Source organism: Microcaecilia unicolor, chromosome 11, assembly GCF_901765095.1.
Source record: "Microcaecilia unicolor chromosome 11, aMicUni1.1, whole genome shotgun sequence".
NCBI lineage: Eukaryota > Metazoa > Chordata > Amphibia > Gymnophiona > Siphonopidae > Microcaecilia > Microcaecilia unicolor.
Genome location: NC_044041.1, coordinates 53724047 through 53749262, shown reverse-complemented (window position 1 = coordinate 53749262; position 25216 = coordinate 53724047). Strand labels below are relative to the sequence as shown.

Here is a 25216-nt window from a genome sequence, read left to right as displayed (position 1 = left end):
TCTATTAGAGTGGCATAAAGGTCCCTGGAATAATGTAGTGCACTGTAGACATGGACCCAGGCCCATATCTCCCCCTACCTGTTACACTTGTGGTGGAAACTGTGAGCCCTCTCAAACTCACCAGAAACCTACTTTACCCGTATATATGTGCCCCTTCACCCATAACGGCTATTATAGTTTTGTACTCATTCTGCCTCGCCTCATCCTATGCTTGGAACAACCTTCCTTACGCCAAGCCCCCTCCCTGCCCATCTTCAAGTCTTTGCTTAAAGCCCACCTCTTCAATGCTGCATTCGGCACCTAACTCTTACCTTTCAGGAATTCCAGACTGCCCCAATTTGTCTGCCCATATCGGTCTGACTGTTCACGTGTCCTTTAGATTGTAAGCTCTTTGAGCAGGGATTGTCCTTCTATGTTAAATTGTACAGCGCTGTGTAACCCTAGTAGCGCTTTAGAAATGTTAAGTAGTAGTAGTAGTAGTAGTGTACAGATGGGGGCAGTGGGGTTTTGGTGGGTTTTGGAGGGCTCAGCAGACAAGATAAGGGAGCAAGAATGAGATGTGTACCTGGAAGCATTTATATGAAATCCGCAGTAGTGCCCCATTGCTCTCCTGGGATGTCTGAGGGACCAGTCTACTAAAAATGTACAATAACTTGATTTTCTCTGTTTTGCATTGGACTTTTTTTTTTTTTTTTAATGAACCAAAAAGATAAATGTTACAGTACATCTAGAAAATAGCCATTTTCAGAAAAAAAAAGATAGATGTTTTTCTGAATTTTGGATGTTTTGAGCAAAACGTCCAAAGGGGCATAATCGAATGGGGTGCCCAAGTTTTCCTGAGGGCGTCCTCGCAAGACGTCCCTGCGAAGGGGCGGGGAAACCTGTATTATTGAAACAAGATGGGCGTTCATCTTTCGTTTCGATAATACGGTCAGGGACACCCAAATCTGGAAATTTAGGTCAACCTTAGAGATGGTCGACATAAATGGTCGACCTTAGAGATGGTTGTTCCTGGTTTTCAATGATAATGGAAACCGAGGATGGCCATCTCAAATATGACCAAATCTAACTCATTTGGTCATGGGAGGAGCCAGCATTTGTAGTGCACTAGACCCCCTGACATGCCAGGACACCAACCGGGCACCCTAGGGGGCACTGCAGTGGACTAACTGATGCACTAACTGAACGGAAAAAGCCCTTCCCTTACCGATCCTTTAGCGATTCGGAAAGGAACGGGCATGCAAATGAGCTGCTCACTGTTAGCTCATTTGCACACGATTTTCTTCCTAAGGAGGGGAAGCCAGTACAGAGCAGCCACGCGTTATGCGTGGCTGCTCTGCGCATGCCAAAGACGGCTTCATATACGCAGACAAGATGCGTGTATAATAGCCGTCTACAACCTTAAAAAAACACAAGTCCAGGTGAAAATGTCCCAGTGCTTGTCAGGGACATCTTTTTTTTTTTTTTTTTTAGTATGGGTGAAGGATGTCCAAGTATTAGGTGCCTTCGCTATGCCTCCGTCCCTGCGATGGGCAGTTGAGGACGTCCAAAATGTGGATATTCATGCCTTTGCTATGCCTCTGACATTCCCCTTTATTTATTTATTTGGATTTTGGATCACAAGTAGCAGCAGTGGGATTTGAACTGGCCACCTCTGGATTGCAAGACCAGTGCTCTAACCACTAGGCCACTCCACTCCACTTCCTTGAAATTTGGCTGTCCTTGTAGGGGGGTAGTTCAGGACGTCCAAAATGTTTGAAAGAAGGACGTCCACGCCTTCGCTATGCCTCCATTGACACACATACACCTCCCCCCCCCCCCCCCCCAGGGACCTGCATACTGCTGCAATGGACTTGAGTATGATACTTGAGGCTGGCAAAAAAAGTTTTTAAAGTTGGGAGGGGGTTAGTCACCACTGGGGGAGTCAGGGGAGGTCATTCCCGATTACCTCCGGTGGTCATCTGGTCAGTTCGGGCACCTTTTTGAGGCTTGGTCGTAAGAAAAAATGGACCAAGTAAAGTTGGCCAAGTGCTCATCAGGGACACCCTTCTTTTTTCCATTATTGCTCGAGGACGCCCATCTGTTAGGCACACCCCAGCCCCGCCTTCGCTACACCTCCGACACACCCCCGGGAACTTTGGTCGTTCCCGCGACGGGAAGCAGTTGGGGATGCCCAAAATCGGCTTTCGATTATGCCGATTTGGGTGACCCTGAGAGAAGGACGCCCATCTCCCAATTTGTGTCGAAAGATGGGCGCCCTTCTCTTTCGAAAATAAGCCTGTTAGACATCTTATCGAAAATGCACCTCCACATAATCTAAGTACAATGCAATTTTGAGTCACTTTTAATTTTGCATGAAGACATTTTCTGTAATCCATTCCTCATTATATTAAGCTCTGTTAGACACAGGACTATGTAGAGAAACTTATATAGCTAGTATTCTAGGAGATTTGCCTCATTTAGAGATCTAATTTATTAATTTTTGTGTCCTGTCTTTCTGTGTGAAAGGCTCATAACAGGTTCAAACAAAACATCTACAAATACAAATATAACATTACACACTTCCTAACAATAACACTGAAACAACCCCATTATCATGAAATACAACACTAACAAACACACCTCATTAAAACAACAATAAACCACCCCATGAACACCAATGAAAGCCAAAAATCACAGACAAATGATTATGTAAAATACAACAGCTTGGCCTAAGAAAAACAAGTGTATCATTTCTGATCACATCTGAACCTTGAGTTTTGTGGCGATAAATATGTTTGTGCAGATTCTCCCTTCCCAAAAGTGCAGGAAATTAAATCCATGGGCACTATGTGAAACTAGTACATTTTTAGTTTTGCCCTGTCTATACCCCTTCTGTGAATTCCTTCTCTATAGAGCTCCTTGCTTAAACTAATGGAAATAGCTATCTTAGCATGAGAGACAGACTATTCCACATTGCCTGGATCTGATTGGTTCATAATGAAGTAGTTCCTGATTGTGTCATTGACATGGCTGTACCTAAAGTTGGGAAGAAGGAAGGCCAATTATAAGGTTTCAAAAATAAATGCCTCGTAGATGTCTCAGTATTACAGCTTGCAATGTGACTATTAGATATACTACATGGTATGGTGTGACAAAATTCATAGTCACCCGCCTGGGGCTAATCCTGCGGCCACCTGAAGGGTCTATCCCCAGCACAGCTCAGGTCCACCTGCACCTGCCGCTTGTGCTCTACACTAGCACCTTCCTCCCACCGACTGCATCCCAACCAGCTCTGGGCGAGTCTCCCGCTCTCAAATTATTCCCAAGTGATTTCTAGGACACTGGGGCTACACTCCAGGGGTCCCACAGTCCCAGAAAGCACCCATAGACTCAACACACAAATCACCAGGATTCTTGGTCAGTCCAGACAAGCAGAGGCAATAAACTAAAGAAGGTTTATTGTCATGAAAAATATTGAACAGTGAACCATAAAACAGATGAAACAAAAATAGCACACAATAAAAGGTAACTGAATATGGATCAATTATAAAACTAAACATTTTATCGCTACCTGAATAGTGGCTGGGGAGTTCAGGAAATATAGCTGCTCACAAGTTACAGAATGTAACTGATGACAGGGTCTCAGCAGAGAGGTCTTTCTTCCTCTACTTCCAAACTGAGACTAACAAATTACCTCAGTTAGGTGGGAAAAAGAAAACTGTCACTTCTGGTACAGCTCAAAAACAAAAAAAAGACAATCACCATCTGCTGGCCAACTAGGAGAAACACATCTCATCAGCAAAACAACCAGGAGAAATTCATGTCATCAGCAAAACAATACAGTTCATAGGCTCAGAAACCCATTGTTTCATCACATATGGCTTTCTTTGAAGAGATTAAAAAGTACATTTCTAGAGATACCAAGTTACCCAGGTCCAGGCTGGAGATTTGGGCCAGTCCTGTATTTCTGACCACCTCATCCTAGTGCAATACGGGACTTGCAACACTGATTTCAATGGTCAGGATCAGGCACTACAAATCCCCCACTTCTTTGGGATGTAAGTTCAAAACCAGGACTATCCCAAAAATCTCCAGCCTGGAACTAGGTAACTTGATATCTTTGAATTTCAGAGCACTAAAGCATTTCTTGTTTCTCTTTAGGCAGAAGATATGGTCCAAGAGACAATCAGGTGGCTTCAGTGAGCAGGAGGTAGAGTACATTTTCCACAGCCTCTGTGCGCCTTCTCTTCCTTTTGTTTTGTATGTGTTTTCCCTCTGTTATGCTCATCAGATGCTTACTGGGGCATGTTCTGAGTTGTAGAATGGAATCCAGAATGCAGCCGTCGATATTAGTGAGCTGCAGCTCGTAGTCCAGAGCTGGAAGAGTGATAACGACAGAAGCTTTATGGGCCCAGACATTGCTGGTAAGCCTGCTCTCCAGTTCAACAGGAGAGTGCTCCAGTTCCAGGTTTTGATCTCTCATCTCAACCTAAGGCTGCCAAATGGATCCAGATTCACAGGTTGATCCACTCCTGGGTTTACCTCATTGCATGCAGGGACTTGTAGTTCTGATTTCCCCATTGCACTCCCTAAGAAAAGCAAGACTACAAGTTCCAGCATACACTGAGGTAAACCTAGGACAGGATCAACCTTGTCCTGTGAATCTGGATCCAGTTGGCAGGAAGGTAAACAATAGGGTAGCTACCTGGCTCTGTGCCATAATGAAGAGGTTAATCCAGTCCAGTTTTGCCTCATGCATACATTAATTTGTAGTGCTAACATTTTGGGGGAAATACATGCATGCCATCCATGGAGTAAGCCCAGGGCTGGATCTTCTCTTTGTTATGGCATGGAGCCAGGTAGAAAAGCTTCTTTGCTCCTGCCACTTGTCTGTATCACTTTGTAGGAGAGGCATCTGGCTTCCCTTTTTGACCCTTTGATCTTGTTTCTTTCATTAAGTACTGGGTGTTCAATCCGGGCTTCCCAGAGATACCAAATTCCAGACTGAAGATTTTGGGCAGTCCTGGATTTCTGATCACCCCATCCTGTTGTATTATGGGACTTGTGGCACTGGTTTCAATGGGCAGGATCAGGCACTACAAAATTCTATACTATTTTGGGATGTAAGTTCAAAACCAGGAGTGGCCAAAGAGTCTCCGGTGTGGAACTTGGTAATTTGACATCTCTGGCTTCCCCAGAACCTCCAAGTTACTCAGACCCAGGAGGGAGATTTTAGAGCAGTCCTGGATTTCTGACAACCTCATCCTGATGCATTATGAGACCTTCAATTCTGATTTCTGCCTACTGCAGTGACCACTAGCTTACTCTTCAGACATGCTTTCTTCAATTCTGATTTCAATGTGTAGAATCAGAAACTACAAATCCAAACTAGAACTGGCCAAAAAGTCTGCCTCCTGGAACTGGGTAACTTGACAGCTCTGGCTTCCCTAATGTGTGTTGCAGAGCCAATGTTTTATTTTATTTATTTATTAGGATTTATTTACCACCTTTTTGAAGGAATTCACTGAAGGCAGTGTACAGCAAGAACATGGCAAACATAAGCACTAGACAATTACAGCAGTAAAAATATTCAAACAACAATACAAGGTTTGGCATAGTATACTACATTACAATGCCAACACAATACCCAATAAAACATTTTAATAGCATAGAATCTAAGCAAAGATGGAACATATAGAAAGATAAAACAGAGTAGCAGAAGTAAGAAAATAAGGGACTAGGTAAAGAGAATTGCAAATGAGTTCAGAAAGGTCCTTGAACATTAGCTTGGCTAGGGTAGGAGTGGATAAAACATGTCCTGCCATATTATGTGCAGCCGGTCTCATTTACTTCTTCTGTTAAAGACCTGGTTGAAGAGCCAAGCTTTCACCTACTTCCTGAAGCAGAGATAGTCTTGTGTTAAGTGAAGCCTTTCAAGAAGTTTATTTATTTATTGCATTTGTAGCCCACATTTTCCCACCTTTTTGCAGGCTCAATGTGGCTTACAATACATCATGAATAGTGGAAATATATAAGAAAATAGACATTTAGTATTGCAAAAAATCTTGGGTAAACATGATAATGATAAAGCATGATAGTAGTATAACAAGCAAGTATTGTAAGGCAGTACTGGATATATGTGTAGGAGTTCACATTTGTTGATCTTTGTGGTATGCCTTATTAAAGAGATGGGTCTTCAATAGTTTGCGGAAGTTAGTTAGTTCATAGTCCCTGTTCAGGCTATGCTTCCTACAGTATGGGGCGGACTTGGGACACTTGTTGCATGGGGGCCCAGGGTAAGAGCCTTGGTTGCTTGCACCCCTTAACCCTGGCCATGCAATGGAAACCTACTATATGCAAAGTTATTCCGTGATTGTGGAAGGTCATTGTGGATAGCCTGAAAATCTAACAGGGTGTGGGATCATGAGGACAGATTTAGGAAGCCCTGCCTTAAATTCAGATGCATTAATAAACACGGTATACCCTGCCCGTTCATCTGTTGTAAATAAACATCCTGGACATCCTACCTGATATCTGTAAAGCACTGTTGTCTGCCCTTGCAGCCATGGGGCAGCTAGACGAGACACCTCTCAGTGCATCTAGATACAGAGCCATGCATCACTACACAAAGCAAGTTTGGACAGAAGCAGGAATTGTAGATGAGCTGGGGCACTTAAATGATCTTTGCTTTGGACTGGGGTAGAGAGGGTGGGGGCTATGTTTGATTAAAAGAGACTTTTCAAGTGAAATCAGTGCAGCAAATGAGGGCGTGCTCTGAGTACCCTTTTACCCTTCTTTCAGGGAACAGCAGAGGGGGACAAGGCAGAGAACCCTCTCACCAGACACTCACAGAAGACCCATCATCCCCCTCAGCAGCAAGTGCTTCTGGAAGTGAGAAGGTCTTTGCTGGTTTATCTGGAGAAGGGACCAGTGAGCCGAGTTTTACAAGTTGCAGAATGCAGGTCAGTATTTTACATTTAATGTGGCTATAGATGGTGGGATTAACACTCCCAAGAGTTCCACAGAAAGTACTAACATAATAACATAGTAGATGATGGCAGATAAAAACCTGTATAGTCCATCCAGTCTGCTCAACAATATATACTCATAGCATAAGGTATGAGACAATACTACATATGCATACTTGATCTTGATTTGTCCTTGCCATTTTCAGGGCACAGACCATAGAAGTCTGCCCAACACTGGCCTTGTTCCCCCAGCTACTAAAGCTGTACTAAAGCCTCACTCCAGCCCATCCAAAATATGTCCAACCATGATCAAGGCACAGACCTTAGAAGCCTGCCTGGCACTGGCTTTGCTTCCCAATTAATGGAGTTGCCATCTAAGCACTGCTAAATTTGATTGTTTCCATTCTTTTTTTTTTTTTTAATAGCCGTACTGGGTCAGACCAATGATCCATCGAGCCTGATATCCTGCTTCCAGCAGTGATCAATCCAGGTCACAAGTACCTGGCAGAAACCCAATTAGAAGCAACATTCCAATCCCAGGGCAAGCAGTGGCTTCTCCGATGTCCATCTCAATAAAAGACTATGGACTTTTCCTCCAGGAACTTCTCCGAACCTTTTTTAAACCCTGATACGCTAACCACTGTTACCATATCCCCCGGCAAAGAGTTCCACAACTTATCTATTCTTTGAGTGAAAAAATATTTCCTCCTATTTGTTTTTAAAGTATTTTCATGTAATTTCATTCAGTGTCACCTGGCCTTTGCATTTTTTGAAAGAGTGAAAAATCGATTCACTTTTACCTGTTCTAAACCACGCAGGATTTTGTAGACCTCAGTCATAGCCCCTCCAGCTGTCTCTTTTTCAAGATGAAGAGTCCTAACCTCTTTAGCCTTTCCTCCTATGGGAGGAGTTCCATCCTCTTTATCATTTTGGTTGCTGTTCTTTGAACCTTTTCTAATTCTGCTATATCTTTTTAGAGATACGGCGACCAGGTTTGAACGCAATACTCAAGGTGAGGTTGCACCATGGAACAATACAGAAGCATTATAATATTCTTGGTCTTATTTTGCATCCCTTTCCTGTATTGTCTACAATGACAACTAGATCTTTCCATACAGGATTCCTTTGTGTTTATCCTGTGCATTTTTTAATTCCATTACTGTTTACATCAACACTGCCTCTGCAGGAGGGCATTCCAGGTATTTACCACCCTTTCCATGAAAAAGTACTGCCTGACTTTATTCCTGAGTCAGCCCCCCTGCAACCTAAATTCATGTCCTCTAGTTCTACTGCCTTCCCATCTTTGGAAAAGGTTTGTTTGTATATAAATATCTTTCAAATATTTGAATGTCTATATCATATCACCTGTTTCTCAATTCCTCCAGGGTATACAGGTCATCAAGTCTCTCCTCATACGTCTCGTGGTGCAAACCCCATACCATTTTTGTCGCTTTTCTCTAAACCATTTCAAGTATTTTTACGTCCTTAACAAGATAGTCTCCAAAACTGACCACCAATGACTTGTACAGGGGCATCAACAACTCCTTTCTTCTGCTGGTTATACCATTATCTATGCAGCCTAGCATCCTCCTGGCTGTGGCCACCACCTTGTCACATTGTTTTGTCACTTTGAGATCCTTCGAACCCATCATCCCAAGGTCCCTCTCCTGAGCTGTGCTTGTCATTCTCTCGTCTCCTTTGGCGCACTCTGCACTTCTACACATTAAATTTTAACTGCCAGACCTTTGCCTATTCTTCTAATTTTTGGAGATCTCTTCTCATGGTTTCTACTCCTTCCGAGGTATCCACTGTGTTGGTGATCTTCGAGTTAGCCTCAAAAAGGCAAGCTTTTCCTTCTACCCCTTCAGCAAATATATTAAACAGAATAGGACCCAGTACCAAACCCTGAGGCACTTCACTACTCACCTTCCTTTTCTCCAAATGAATTCCATTTAATCACCATCCTCTGTTGCCTGTCAGTCAACCAGTTTCCAATCCATTCACCACTTTGGGTCCTAGGTTCAGCCCTCTCAGCTTATTCATGCGTCCTTTGTGAGGAACCGTATCAAAGACTTTGCTGAAATCCAAGTAGATTACATCTAGTGCATGTCTTTTATCCAGTTCTTTGGTCACCCAGTGAAAGAAATCAATCAGATTTGTTTGGCAGGATTTTGCTTTGGTAAAACCAAGTTGCCTTGGATCCTGCAAACTGTTGGATTCTAGAAAGTTAACTATTTTTTCCTTCAGTAGAGACATCATTATTTTTCCTATGACCGACTTGAGGCTTACTGGCCTGTAGTTTCTCACCTCTTCCCTATCTCCGCTTTTCTGAAGAGGGACCAAATCCTCTCATTTCCAATCCTACGGAATTTCTCCCATCTCTAAAGATCTATTAAATAAATTCTTAAGCAGTCCCTCCAGGATTTCTCTGAGCTCCCCCAGTATTCTGGGATGTATCCATCCAGCCCCACAGCTTTGTCCAATTTCAGATTTTCCAGTTGTTTATAAACGCTTTCTTCCGTGAACAGTGCAATATCCACTCCATTCCGAGATATACTCTCAGCATCCAACCACAGTCCTTCTCCAGTTTTATGATAAGACCCAGTGGCCACTCCAAGAGCTGTAGTGGCAGAAGCATAGGTTGAGGGTGTGGGGGGAGCAGAAAGCAGACCGCCAACGGCATGTGTATTTTAAACACAACAGATCACGTCAAAAATAGGCGCCGGTGCCATTGGAAGTCCGTTTGGGGGAGTGGCTGCTCCCATGGCGACCCACCTAGCTACGCCTCTGAGTAGTGGAAGTAGCTGTCTCCTGTTTTAGTAGCCATAGAAGCACCAAAAAAAAAAAAAAAGGGAAGGACAAGTGTACAGAGAGGAGCAAAGCGCTAAACAAAACCTGTCTCACATGCCACAATCTTGAGGTGGGTCTAACGCACTCTAGTGGGTTATTTGAGAACTGCAATATCAGCATTGGGGAAACCTGCACAGAAAATGGGTTTAATCCTAAACAGTAGTAAAATAATTATACCCTGCTCGCCAAAAGTAATGGAGGTCACCTGCATGGAGTGGTCATTATATTTATATTTATTTTATTAAACACTTTTATGAAAAGATTCACTCAAAGTGATGTACCAGAGGTACAGCTTGACATAAAACTTACAATTTTGCATAACAATAATGACAAAGACCAAATATAAACATAAATACAATCAATGACGTTTAATGTGAGCAAGTGCAAAGTGATGCATGTGGGAAAGAGGGACCTGAATTATAGCTACATCATGCAAGGTTCCACGTTAGGAGTCACTGACCAAAAAGGGATCTAGGTGTCGTCGTTGATGATACGTTGAAACCTTCTGCTCAGTGTGCTGCTGAGGCTAAGAAAGCAAATAGAATGTTAGGTATTATTAGGAAAGGAATGGAAAACAAAAATGAGGATGTTATAATGCCTTCGTATCGCTCCATGGTGCGACCGCACCTCGAATACTGTGTTCAATTCTGGTCACTGCATCTCAAAAAAGATATAGTGGAATTAGAAAAGGTGCAGAGAAGGGCGAAGAAGATGATAAAGGGGATGGGATGACTTCCCTATGAGGAAAGGCTAAAGCGGCTAGGGCTCTTCAGCTTGGAGAAAAGGCGGCTGAGGGGAGATATGATAGAGGTCTATAAAATAATGAGTGGAGTTGAACAGGTAGATGTGAAGCATCTGTTTACGCTTTCCAAAAATACTAGGACTAGGGGGCATGCGATGAAGCTACAATTTAGTAAATTTAAAACAAATCGGAGAAAATGTTTCTTCACTCAACGTGTAATTAAACTCTGGAATTCGTTGCCAGAGAATGTGGTAAAGGCGGTTAGCGTAGCGGAGTTTAAAAAAGGTTTGGACAGCTTCCTAAAGGAAAAGTCCATAGGCCGTTATTAAATGGACTTGGGGAAAATCCACTATTTCTGGGATAAGCAGTATAAAATGTTTTGTACATTTTTGGGATCTTACCGGGTATTTGTGACCTGGATTGGCCACTGTAGGAAACAGGATGCTGGGCTCGATGGACCTTTGGTCTTTCCCAGTATGGCAATACTTATGTACTTATGTAGGACTATGATACAGTAGCAGAAATATAAACATTTAACAGCACTGTAAAACAATCATATAAGAGAAATATGTTAAAATGTCATACAGTACAAATGATATCATAATAGACAGCTTAGGAAAAAATTCAAATAACAGATTTGATACTCAGATTATCAGCCCAATACAAATGAAACTCCACAATAGGCACACACAGTAGAGCATTCAAATAACATAGATATGGTGCTAACGCTGTGTATACAATACAATGAAACATCTTAATAGGTAGCTGGGGGGGCAAATACAGTTGAGACATAGATGGGACAAGATACATAGTACAAAGTCATTGGGCGGCAGCAGGGGCAGACTCAGTGATCTGGGCCCCTGGGCAGAAGGGGTCATTGGGCGGCCACCGCCCCTGCCCCCACCTTTGTTTCCAGCCCCCCCCCCCCCCCCCGGGGCCTACCTTGAAGGGCCCTGGTAGTCTAGTGGCTTCTTCAGGGGACAGAAAAGAGCTCCACCCTTTCCTGCCTGCTGCTGCTTTACTCAGTGCTACTCCTTTTTCTTAATGGCTGCCTAGACTTCCTGCAGCAGTCTCTTGGGTCTTGGCTGCCGAGACTTCCTGCAGCAGTCACTTGGGTCTTGGCAGCCACTTTGAAGATGCAGCAGTGCCGGACAGAGCAGTGCAATGGGCAGGAAAGAGTGGGGTTCTTTCCTGTCCCCCAAAGAGGTCTCTAGACCACCAGAGCCCTTCAAAGTAGGCCCACTGAGGCTCAGGGGACTGTAGTGTGCGGGGGGGGGGGGGGGGGGGGCAGACCCTCTGGCACTGCCTGGTTGCCCGTATGGGAATTACAATAAGAAATTATCTACTGTCACTTCCAACTTGTCTATATACCATCTTATTTTTAAACTTCAGTGTCACTGTCACCATTTCCCTGCGCTCCATGAAGCATGTACAAGTTGGTGCACAAGAAATCTTTCTTCAGACACCCTAGCTGGCGTTACATTTTTAGCGGTAAGGGTAGGGTTTGTTTTGTGTGCTGTTTCTGAGCATTGGAAGGTAATAGCTAAAGACCTCATTTGCCTAGGATTAGCTGCATTTTAATGCTACTTGCAGTCATCTTTAGTGCACAGATTGTCCCCAGCATCAGTGCCCTCTGAACATTTTGCACATCCTAACGCTGGTACCATTCTGGCGTTAATCATCTCTAGCGCTGGCATTAGGTTCTGAATATCAGCCTATTGGTGCATTGTACTTCATGCCTATCAGTGTTAACTCCTTTCATTTCCAGAACTTGCAGCCCAGGAGTTTGACTGGTTACTGATTAGAGCCCCACCTACACGTAGGGAAAAAAAAACTGAGTGACTAGTGCAGACCTGAAAACAGAAATAATTTGCCCTTGCTGGCTTCTGATTCTTCAAATTAGCATCCTTGCCAATTGTATGTTTTGCTCTTTTATGTATTTTGTTTTCTTCTGCACCTTCAGTTATAAATCAAAACAAATAGTAAACTCCAGTGCGAAGCTTTGTAGAGATGCTAAGAGTTACCTAGTTCCAGGCTGGAGACTTTTTGGCCAGTGTGGGATTTGTAGGGCCTCATCTCTTCTCATTTAAATTGATGCTGGAAGTCCCATAATGCACAGAGTGGAATGTTCAAGAATCCAGGATTGTCCCAAAATCTCCAGCCTGGAAGTGAATAGCTTGGCATCTCTGCTACTGGGTTCCCTTTTGCATCAACCTCCTTTCCTTCCTCTGGGCCCTGTACATAAGCCAGCTGTGCTCCTGCCTAGAAGCTCAGGAAGAGGGCAGATTGTTTCACACTCTATCTTCAAGTCCTTATATGCCCAGTACCTGTAACACATCTTCCTACTGCATAAGGGGGAAAAGTTAAATATGCACTGGAGTGGGGGTTTCTAAACCCATTCCAATCAACCCACTGTCAATCTGGTTTTCAACTGTTCATGAAGAAATTTGTAACTGGGTTAGTGCATGTATATACAGTAGTTTCTCTATCTCAAAGTGCATGAATGTGAAAGATTGATTTCATGAAACCATAGTTCATTTGTTATAGGACAAAAACCTGAAGAGAAGCATTACAAGCCCAGCCTCTGTGTTTGCTGGGGAAGCCACAGACAACAGCAGTGAGAGAATTGTTCCTAACACACCAAGGCAACGAACCTGGAGTATCCGAACATTTCATGATCTCCTGCCACCCCTACCTCAACTACAGAGAAAAAGATGCAGCAGCTGGACCACAAATAGCCCCTTCACCAAACTTCTGGACAGCGTGAGTAGTGATGAGAGAGAACCTCTGAACTTCCTTACCTGTCTATATTCCAAATGCTTGATAGCGTACTTTGTGTTAAAGCACTCACTAATAAAGCTCACTATTGTAACCAACCTTTCATCCATTGCTCCAACTATCTGGTACCTAAGTTACCCCTCCTTAACTCTCTATAGTAGTAGCAGCAGCATCACCTGCCTGTATAAAGCAACACAGAACTTACTTGGCTCTATTTTACGTTTGCATCCATAACATTTCCCATCTCCATTTCTGAGGTCTTTGAGTCTTCTGTGCTCTCATGGCTAATAGATGGAGAGCAGACTGGGCAATGTTCTTCCCAAAGTTGTACATACAGACCCCCCACCCAATGCTTACACATCTAAATCAGATGCAGGCAGGAGGGGGGAATCAGGACCCTGATCAGAAGCTGGAAGATTTTCACCATGCTGCCATCATACTCATTGTCTTTCTTGACTTCATTGCAGGGCTCCTCCATAGATGCAAAGAACTGGAGTGAAGAAAGTCATAGGCCCAGCTGTTCAGCCCTTTATTCAGAACCATCCTGCAGCAATGCCACAGGTCAGCTATACCAACCTGCACAACAGCATCACAGGCTTGGCCCATGTCAACTCAAAAAGTCACTCTTTGGAAGCCCTTCCTTTGGATTTTTAACCAGTAGTAACCATGCTGTGGACAGGCAGAGCACTATAGTAGATTCTTATCAACCAGAGAATGGAAATCTTGGCCCAGACAACACCCTTGAACCTTTCGAACCCCACACAAGCAGTCAAGCCAACAGCTGCAGACCAAAAGAGCTTACTGCAGAACTGGAAACATTAAAACCAGTGTTTGTCATTTCTGAGGAAGAAGATGACCAGCTGCCTTTGGTGCTTGCTGAACAACTAAGCCAAACTAGTGACACACTACCCATAGGACGAGGTAATAGCGAAAGCACAGTAGGAACCAGGGCAGATACCCAGCAGCCATCACAGGGCTTCCTTCTGGGTTCCAACACCAACGTTGCCTCTGATCTCAGCACCCGGACAAGATCTCCAACTTCACATAACTTTCAGTATTTCAGTCACACTGGAGGCTTGAGGTCTCCCAGGAGCCTGAGCAGTCTGATTACATTGGATAGCAGTCAAACCAGGTCACCTATTTAAAATAAAACTCTACCCTGTTTCTGCAGCATGAACCCTAGTAAAAGTGCAAAGTGCATCAGGAATCTTACAAACACATTTACATTTTTTTCACCATTAACAAACCATAACTTAGTGCAACTCTGGGTTGGGGACCATTGCTTGAAGAAAATTTGCTTTCATGTATGTCTTAGACATATGACAGATAAATCTCTTAGAGTAATGTCTACAACTGGGTAATTATGCACATACCATGACGGAAGTGAACTTCACTTTATGCCAGAGTCTGCTGGACACAAGCACAGTCTCTCAGATTCACTGCTGATCTCAACACTTGCTTTGTGCCACAGCGACAGCGGTCTTACGTCTGGAGTTCATAAGGTGTAATATGCACAGGCAGTATACCAAGGTGTGCTTAGAGATTCTTTTTCGTCAGTTAGGACTATTTCTCTATCTTTCTGGGACATTGGCTTGGTCTCTGTTTGCAGTAGTCGATACTTGAGGCTCATCTCTTTTTCCACACAATGTACAGAATAGTTACTTAGCACTGACACCTCTATAACAGCACAATCCTTATGCTTTTAGCACAGGGGAGTGTAACTAGTTACGGTCCTGAAGGGTCACAACCCAGTCAAATGTTCAAGAATACATATGCATGATATCAAATTGCAGAAATGGAATTGGTACACACAACTCAATCAATCTCATGCATATTTTGTGGAAATCTTGAAAAGTCAAATGGGTTGTGGCCCTTATAGACTGTGGGTACCCACCCCTGTTCTATTGGCTGTTTGGGTGGAGGTAATGCTTTTGTCAGTAGCAAACTGTGGGAGAAGTCTACTTAGAGAAAAAAACCTGTTGACTCAAATATAAACCAAGATTAGAAATTTGGATGATCAACGTGAGCCAATCTACAAAGACTAGGACATCCTTGCCATAAGTTTTCTTGTTGTGGGAAGCAGGGTACAATTTGCTGCTATGAGTCTCGATTCACACATTTTTATATTCGCTCATTATTTACTACCCCTGCCACTTAAGCAGTGAGTGTCATCCAGCAGGGCTAGTACCAGAATCTCACAGTCATGGGTCCCAAATACAGGCCCTAGCTTCAACTGTTACTATAACCATGACTCAGGCAATGAAGGCAACATAGTAAGAGGACTATTGTACACCAGTTTATTAGAATAAAAACACCTGATGGAGGCCAAGAAAATTAGTTAAGAGTTAAAAATACATACAATCTCTTCTTCACCCCCGGCTGACTAGTATTTGTTCTCCTCCCCAACCGCCATCGCACTTACCTTTATGTTGCTCACTGAAGCTGACGTGAATGTTCTGAGCTAGGCCTTCAGCATCTGCGCGTACTCAAGGCCTACTGGCTCCCACCCTCCCCAGGATTCTCAGAGAGGGCAGGAGCCGGCAGACCTTGAGAGCACGTGCAGAAGCTCAAAGTCCTACACTAGCCTAGCACAGAGCATTCGCCTCAGCTTCAGTGAATGGCAGAAAGATAAGAGCAATGCCGGTGGGGGAGGGGGGGAAGGAGTAGAGGACAGTACTGCTGGTCATTGGGGGAGGGGGTGAGGTGAGGAGGATGAAAGTGCCAGTCATCAGGTGGGGGCTCAAAAATAAACCAAGATCACCACTTTTTGGCCCAAAAAGGAGAAATTAGGTCTTTCCTGCTAATTTTATTTCCTTTAAGCACTCCAGACTAGTCCAGCTTCTGATGTATGGATTATGCTCACCTACCAGCAGATGAAGACTAAGAACACAGTTTCCAAGACTTATAGATTAGGCTTGTGTCTTCTCTCAGCCAGCCAGTATGTAACTACCAAGGCAGATTAACTAGAGTCTGCTTGCGACTATTCTCTCTGTGAGAATGCTGCTGCGACTTATGACAAGCCACCCAGTGCAAAACTTTTTTATTTTATTATGTAAAAACTTGGAATAGAACCACACACACCACAGCAACCTTCACCTCCAAGAACAGGATGTGTCCACCAACTATGTACAGCCTTACTTATGAAGTAAGGAAGTCCTCTGCAAAGAATAAAAAAACCAAGACAGAAAGCCATTCTCAAAGATGTATCACAGAAATGCACAGGTGTTGCTGAGCCGGATAAATGGGAACATGCAGATGCTTCCATGTGGTCCAAGGAAGTGAGGAACTCCCCAGCCTAAACCGCCACAATGACAGACCAAAGGGTCTCCATGCAAAAATGAGGCACCTTTAAGGCTCTGTTATGCACTAAGTCTAGAATAGGATGGAAGGCACCCTCCAGTTTGGGTACCACGAAATAAATCGAATATGCTGCATTCCTGCAGAGGCACTGAAACCACAGTGCAGACCCCAATTAGTCTTTGCAAAGTGGACTTGACCACCACTACCTTCAAAGGAGCTCGGCAAGGAGACTCCACGAACAAATTGGGAACTGGGTGAGCGAAAACTAGAGGGTAACTGTCCCGCACCACTTCTAGGACCCACCTCCAATGAAACAACTCAGCCTCGCTCCCAAATTGGGAAGAGGAGGACCTGAGAAACCTTCACTGTGAGGCGCAGGATTGGCCTAAATCCCAGCCCCCCACGGCCACCCTGAAAGGACTGCATCCACTGGTAATAGTGACCACATTGAGGACCGCATGACCTGCCTTGCTTATAGCTGCATGTATCCTTCAGTCTTGGGCCTGTCCTCATGCAAGTGTGGAACCTTAGCTTCCCCTAAGCCCTTAACCAATTTGTTCGAGCTCTTCCCAAAAGAGCATAGAGCCTTCTAAAAGGGAGCAAACAGAGCTTAGCCTTGGAAGCCGCATTGGCAGCCCAATTACAAAGCCAAAGGGCTCTGTGGGCCGCAACTGCAAAGGCCATATTCTTGGCTGAAGCCCGCAGGAGGTCATATAAGGCGTCCGCCAGAAAGGAAGAGCCCATCTTCAACTCTGCCACCTCCTTGTCCACTAAGGCCCAATCACGTGATCTAAAACCCTCTCAGACCAACAGAAACCGGCTCTATCCACCAGACCACCACACAAGGCTGCCTGCAGCACACCAGGACAGATTGAAACTCTTCTTCAACAGAGATTGCATCTTCTGATCCTGCCACGCCTCTATCTACAGGAATAGTCTTCGTGGTAATGGCTATCACCAGGGCATTCACTGTAGGAGGATGCAACAACTCCTGGTCACTGGAAGGGATAGGGTACAGCTTAGGCAGGACCCACTGCACCTTACAAGATGAATATCGTTGAACTCCACTCGGCAAAGATCATCTCCCGGAGGTCTTTATTCATTGGAAAGGTCTTCGGAGGTCATCTACTTTCCTTAACCAAGTGGTCCACTTTCTGCGTGGACGACTCCACCACAGGTTTATTCTCAAAATGGATGGCACAGATCTGAGATGAGTTCCGCCAGCTCATCTCAGTGAAAGATCTGCGCCACTGCGGGATCCTCCCCTGGGAGAAGCTGCTCTCCCTCCACATCCAGAAGAACCAAATTGTCATCCTCCAGGTCACTGAAGTCCTCAGGGTGAAAAAATAAGTCCTCATAGACTCCACCACAGTAGTGGCACACGATATACTCGGTAAGGTATCGGTTCCTGCCAAAAAGGAAACCAGTACCGCATCTCCAACTCCACCCACGGGAACTCTTGCAGACCCATTGGTCACCGTCCTGCCCGTCTCTTGCATGCCTGCAGACTTCAGTTCTCCACAAAAAGCACTGGAAATTCCAGGCTGCAGCAGCCACACACCTTACAGCGAAGTAAGTGGGAAGACATGGCGTGCCCCTATGCAAACACTCCCAAAGTACCAAGGAGCCCCAAACTGGTCAAGCTGACTCACAGAGGACTTCCACCACACAGAAAAGGCACTGGCACTTGGAGAGCCTAAGTAGCAGCTGTTTCTATTTGCTCTATCCTTTTTGTTTTTTTAAGTGGTTGCTGCAATGTCCAGGAAGGCACCAAGTCCTCCCAGATGTCTGGGGCCTCAGGGGAGGGACCCGGCCAACTGGGTAACGGGTTTGCACCCCAGGGGTCACTGTGGCCCCCGTGGACCACTACTCCAGTAGCAGGTTCCCCTAAGGAAAGAACAGGCAGGAAAGCATAACCCCAAACCTTTATTTATTTTTTTACTTCTGTGTAATAGGAAGGGTTAAGCAAAGGCTTCTTCCAAAAAATAAAATCACCAGAAGAGAATGGCCCCCCCTACAGGCCTACCAGACTGGCTGTAGACTGCACGGGCTGCTCAACCACCATCTGCTGGAGACTAAAAACATACTGGCTGGCTTAGAGACAGGTCTTGGAAATTGTGTTCTCAGTCTCCATCTGCTGGTAGGCGAGCATAACCCACACATCAGCAGCTGGACCAGTCTGGAGCTCTCACTACTACTACTACTTATCATTTCTATAGCGCTACAAGGCACATGCAGCGCTGTACACCATACACAAAAAGACAGTCCGTGCTCAAAGAGCTTACAATCTAGATAGCTCACAAGGAATTTTCGTTTATAGTTGACTATATAAGTGCAGTAGTGGTTGCTGGTCTTCAATCTCTCATAGATGAAGCCTCTTCTCTACAGCTTTGGGTATATGTGTGACGGCTCTCATTTCTCTTATGCAATTTGGCTTTCTCCCAACTGCTTAGGCCTTTTGCTCTGTGAGTCCTGTCTTTTTTCAAGAAGGGCTCATTCAGAAAGTAGGGATGCATAATTTTAAATGTGTGAAAGAATCTTCAGCATGCTTATACAGTATTGTGCTCCTAATTTCAGTTCTAAAATAAGTGATTTTTTTCAACTCTCTCCAGAGAAGCTGCAATCAGAGCAAGGACATATATGCTCAGACTATCTCATGCAATATTTATAAGAATGAATTTTCTCAGTATTCCTAAAACAGCAGGTGTCATGTGCTTGCTTACCATAATCAGTACGTCTAGTGCCTTACAGAACAATTACAATTTACATGTAAAGTATTTTTTGAGATCTAAGTTAAACATGGCCATCAGCATACTCCTCTGTTTGTTTTTTCTAGTTTCTAGCTATAAACTTCTCCATCTGCTATGGTATGCAAATTCCTACTGGCTAATCGCTAAGGAGAAACAGGATCACCTAAGCTGTAGCACAGAAACAGCAAAGAGCAGAAATCGAGGTAGACCATCTTTTAAAAAAAACAAACATCTTAAGTGATCACAAGATTTCTGGCTCTATCACTTTTTAGTGTGGAACATCTACTAGCTGCATTAGATTCCTCCTCTACTTAATCTCCCTTATTTTGATCAATGGCAATTAGAAGTCTGTGGGTACACAGTTGAGCCAGTGAGGTTGTTCTTTACAGAAGAATGGGGTCGGTATGGATATCAAAGTGTTTAACAACAACAACAAAAAACCTTTGCAAAGTTGATTTAAGGATGGCATTTTCCCAGAAAGGGTAAATAATTCTTCAACAAAAGCAGTTGATCAGAATCGCTGCATGTATTTCAATTGGCATGTTTCCACGAAAATTTAACCCCCTTACACTGTTGTCTGGTCGTTATTTCTTTATAGTTGTGGCCCAACATCTTTGGGCTTTCACCAGTTTGGTTATAGCCTGTCCAATCTGGGTGCAATCAGGGCTGGGAGTAGACATTCTGGAGCCCAGGGGGCCCCAAAGGCTGTCAGTAAGCTGCACATTCTTCAATTCTGCGCAGGCTCTGGGTTCCTTTTGATATGGGGGCCCAGGGCAATTGTTCTGTTCACACCCACCTAATGCCAGCCCTGGCTGTAGTGTCCGGAGCTTCCAGGCCCAACCCAGTTACAACCTTCTGATAGAGAGGCACAGGACCCAGCTGATGCACTTGAGCCAGCCAGCCAGCAGGTGGCATTGTTGACCAATTCTCTAGCAAGGAGGCTTCTAGGGTCGCTTCCATAGCACCCAATTAAATGGTCTGCTGCACCATAACATGCTATTGGAGCAGTCTCCCCAGCTGTAAAAATATACAGCAAAAATATTGGCTACAGTTTTATTGTTCTGATAGGCTGGTCCTCAGAGTTGCCAATGCAGGCACAGCAAAAAGGAGGTGGTATGTTACTCTGTCTCGCACCCGAATCCCTTAAGTTAGAGAACACAAAGGGCTATGTGTGGTTTGATGGGCTGATGAGATCTAGGACCTCTTCCCATAGAGAGGATATAATAAACAGGCTGCACAGGGAGGTACAAGGAGCACATTTTCAGAAGAAAAACTCCCCTTAGCATTTCTCTTAAAATAATCTGGGCCTGCAACCACATATCAGCGGTATAAATTACCTATATACATTGTACATACATCTGCCTTCCCCAAAGTTGACAAAGCTGCAAAGCATATAAATTGAAACTTTAGGCCCATCAGTCACTATTACAAAATGGTTCCGTCTATCCCTTCTCTTCTGCTTTTGCTGCTAACAACCACCTTCTATTGAGGCTTGATGAATGTAAAGTCTGCACTTTTAGTACATGAACAAGACAGAAAAAAAAAAAAAAGACAGCAAGATTCAGAGCACACATTCCTCATTAATCTGCAGAGAAAGACTTTATGCACATGATAGACCTCATGATGTCTGTGTTACCATCAGAAAGAGGAGTGGCCTAGTGGTTAGGGTGGTGGACTTTGGTCCTGGGGAACTGAGGAACTGAGTTCGATTCCCACTTCAGGCACAGGCAGTGACTCTGGGCAAGTCACTTAACCCTCCATTGCCCCATGTAAGCCGCATTGAGCCTGCCATGAGTGGGAAAGCGCAGGGTACAAATGTAACAAAAATAAAATAGATACTATTGGAGATTCTACTTGGAATGTTACTAGCAACATTCCATGTAGAAGGCTGCGCAGGCTTCCGTTTCTGTGAGTCTGACGTCCTGCACGTCAGACTCGCAGAAGCCTGCGCGGCCACATTGGTGATCTGCAAGGGCTGACTTCTACATGGAATGTTGCTAATAGCAACATTCCATGTAGAATCTCAAATAGTAGCAACAGTGGAGGAGTGGCCTAGTGGTTAGGGTGGTGGACTTTGGTCCTGAGGAACTGAGTTTGATTCTCACTTCAGGCACAGGCAGCTCCTTGTGACTCTGGGCAAGTCACTTAACCCTCCATTGCCCCATGTAAGCCACACAGAGCCTGCTATGAGTGGGAAAGCGCAGGGTACAAATGTAACAAAAAAAAAAAAAAAAAAAGTAGGACAACACTCATTGGATATAAGTATTTATTCTGTGACAGGACACAGCGCAAGGCTGTAGTACAAAGGCAATACAATGAATGGCTGAACTTCTGGCCTCTAATAAGTTTTAAATGGCCATATTGAGACTGTTCGCACAGTTGTACAATACCTGTGCTTACAGAGGAAGGTCACTAAGGACCAGAAAAAAAGAGAGGTGCACAGGCTTCCTTTTATTAAGTTGAGCTCAATTTCTATCCTACACATGCACAGTAAGCCTCTGCATCTGGCACTACAATCTCTAACTTGTCCTGTCATGTTGAACAGTTGTATTGTAGTACAGTGTTTTATGATAACTCCTGTTGAATCAGATGTATAAATTTTAGCAAGAACATATTGAGATAATTATTCCAATACAAAAAGAAACCTTTTACAAAAATCACTTGTGCACTAGGTACATTATATTACAAAGAATGAGTTCACCTGACTATTGCTTTATCCCTGCTATGGCTGGTTGTGGGAAGGGTCTACTTCTAAAGGTGTTCATTTCCTCCTATGGGTCTCACAAATGACCTTCATTCAGAAAGCTGCTTCCACAGACCCTTAAAAAAATTCATATAATTTGAGACCTTTGCTTTAATTCTCATCACTGTTCAGAGCTTCTGAAGAAACACGCAAGTGATACTGTTTGGAAATCTGAAAGATCACTTATTACTGGATGTTAAAAGAGAAAGGGTGAGTGAGCTCCAATTCTGCTGTTCTAAAATTTATCTGCAGGACACTTTCAGGGGCATTTTCGAAAGAGAAGGGCGCCCATCTTCCAACACAAATTGGGAGATGGACGTCCTTCTCTCAGGGTCGCCCAAATCAAAAGCTGGTTTTGGGTGCCCTCAACCGCAGTCCGTCGCGGGGACGACCAAAGTTCACGGGGGCATGTCGGAGGCGTAGCGAAGGCAAGACTGGGGCGTGCTTAAGAGATGGGGGTCCTCAGCCGATAATGGAAAAAAGAAGGGCAGACCTGGCGAGCATTTGGTCGACTTGGTCCATTTTTTTTCACGACCAAGCCTCAAAAAGTTGCCCGAACTGACCAGATGACCACCGGAGGGAATTGGGGATACATAGTAACATAGTAAATGAAGGCAGATAAAGACCGACCTCCCTTTACTCCCCCAGTGGTCACCAACCCCCTCCCACCCTAAAAAAAAAATAAAATAAAAATTTTTTTTTGCCAGCCTCAAATGTCATACCAAGCTCCATGACAGCAGTATGCAGGTCCCTGGAGCAGTTTTAGTGGGTGCAGTGCACTTCAGGCAGGCGGACCCAGGCCCCCCCCCCCCCTAAACTGTTACACTTGTGCTGGTAAATCTGAGCCCTCCAAAACCCACCCGAAACCCACTGTACCCACATCTCGGTGCCCCCCTACACCCCTTAGGGCTATGGTAGTGGTGTACAGTTGTGGGGAGTGGGTTTTGGGGGGGGGGGGGGTTGGTGGGCTCAGCACACAAGGTAAGGGAGCTATGCACCTGGGAGCAATTTCTGAAGTCCACTGCAGTGCTCCCGTAGGGTGCCCGGTTGGTGTCCTGGCATGTGAGGGGGACCAGTGCACTACAAATGCTGGCTCCTCCCACGACCAAATGGCTTGGATTTGGTCGTTTTTGAGATGGGCGTCCTCGGTTTCCATTATTGCCGAAAACCGGGGACAACCATCTCTAAGGTCGACCTAAATGTTGAGATTTGGGCATCCCCAACCGTATTATCGAAACGAAAGATGAACGCCCATCTTGTTTCGATAATAGCGGTTTCCCCGCCCCTTCACGGGGACATCCTGCAGGGACACCCTCAGGAAAACTTGGGCGCCCTGTTCGATTATGCCCCTCTTTCACTACCTCACAATCTTGAATGGGGGAACAGTGCTACAACCTGTCCAGAAATCCTACTGAAGTAGCTCCCTGGCAGCAGCACGACCCATCTATAAACCTGGTAATTGAATTGTTTTAAAACAACCCCTCACCAGTGGACAACAGTACAACACAGGCATCACTCCTCCATGGAAAGAAAACAAGTTGGTCTGCTGGAGGTTTCAGAACAACTATCTTGGAGGGCTGCTGATACCGTTCTAATTTTGAGGTGTAGTTAGTTGATTTGATTTTAGTTCCTCACTACGTCTCCACTTTGCATAGCCTCCAGAAATCTCCCCGATTTCCGCTGCACTCCCTCTCCCATAACCAACCTACTATCAGCACAGCTTTCCTACCACAATGTCAGAAGTCACAAGAAAACACTGTCCCTCAGGCGTGTAACTGGAAGGCATCCCTGCCCGACATGCAAGAGAAAAAAATGTTAAAGTATTACTGTAGATTGAAATTTAAATTAGAAGCATTTTATTTATTCAATCCATTTTCCTTCATAATAGAATTATAAATCTCACTTGTGCTAACAGTTTGCATTATATCAAAAACAGTTAAAGACATCCCACAACCCTTCTAAACCAGGCAAAGCTTTCACCCACTTTAATAAGTAGCCGAAATGACCCCAGCCTGCCCTTTCCCTGGGGTACCTCTTTCTAACTGCCCCAATAATGTATCAATGAGAAAAACACAATTCTGCCCCAATATCAACATACTGTTCATTTTTTTTTTTAAGTGTAATACAGTTAAAGTAACAACCCAAAACTTCAATGAGGTCAGGAAAAGGGTAAGGTTTTTTTTTTTTTTTACAAAGAGCATGCCAACACTATTCTTCTAGCCTTCTGGGTATGCTTTAGGTACCAGATTAACAGTTCAGGAATTTTCCTTCCTCCTGAAAGTGACTAGAGCTGAATGAACCATAAAGTACTTCATCCTTTACTTGAGCCCAAACTCATCAATCCCATTCCACACCTGAACCCCAACCCCTTCTGACAGCAGATTTGAAGACAAAGTTTCAGAAATGTTCAGTTGATCACAATTTTTTTGTATAAATCAGAAATAAACCCATGATACTGAGATAGGGTTTACAAACTTAATCAAAACTGTTTTTCACACTCTGCTTCTACCAAGAACTTCCGTGTATAATTTAATATAATCAAACACCAGGGGACACCGGCATTGAATCCTACTACTAAATACCGACACAAGATATACTGAGGAATCCCCTTGTTCCTTCAGTGATTTACTATATAGTAATGGCTTAGTACAAAGTCACTCATGGCTTTAAGGCCTGACATCTGTGCTTCTGGAGTAGACACTCCCTACATACCTTAGCCATGAAGCTAATAGCAGAGGGGAGTTTTGCTAGACAGGACAACACACATATCAGATTTATCTTTTCAGGATATAAAGTGTTTTTGTGCTGACAGTTATCTTATTAAAAAAAACAAAAAAACAAAACAATGTTCCTTAATACAGAAGATGTGATAGAATGTAATAACAGCTGCTAGTTATGCTGTCAAGATTAACCATTAGCAAATCAGTGCTTGAGATTTCAAACGGAGTGGAGGAGTGGCCTAGTAGTTAGGGTGGTGGACTTTGGTCCTGGGGAACTGAGTTCTATTCCCACTTCAGGCACAGGCAGCTCCTTGTGACTCTGGGCAAGTCACTTAACCCTCCATTGCCCCAGGTACAAATAAGTACCTGTATATAATATGTAA

At 44.2% G+C, this 25216-nt stretch overlaps 1 protein-coding gene across 1 annotated transcript in view; it reads left to right on the top strand.

Annotated features, from left to right (window-relative positions):
- Positions 1 to 15164, top strand: part of LOC115479660 — a 35909-nt gene extending 20745 nt beyond the window's left edge. Inside the window, exons 2-6 of the mRNA XM_030217728.1 lie at positions 4144 to 4192; positions 4304 to 4406; positions 6784 to 6944; positions 13090 to 13305; positions 13788 to 15164. Of these exons, the coding sequence (XP_030073588.1) occupies positions 4144 to 4192; positions 4304 to 4406; positions 6784 to 6944; positions 13090 to 13305; positions 13788 to 14465 (1207 nt within the window). The 3' untranslated portion in view covers positions 14466 to 15164. The remainder of the gene's footprint in view (positions 1 to 4143; positions 4193 to 4303; positions 4407 to 6783; positions 6945 to 13089; positions 13306 to 13787) is intronic.
- Positions 15165 to 25216: the final 10052 nt, after the last annotated feature.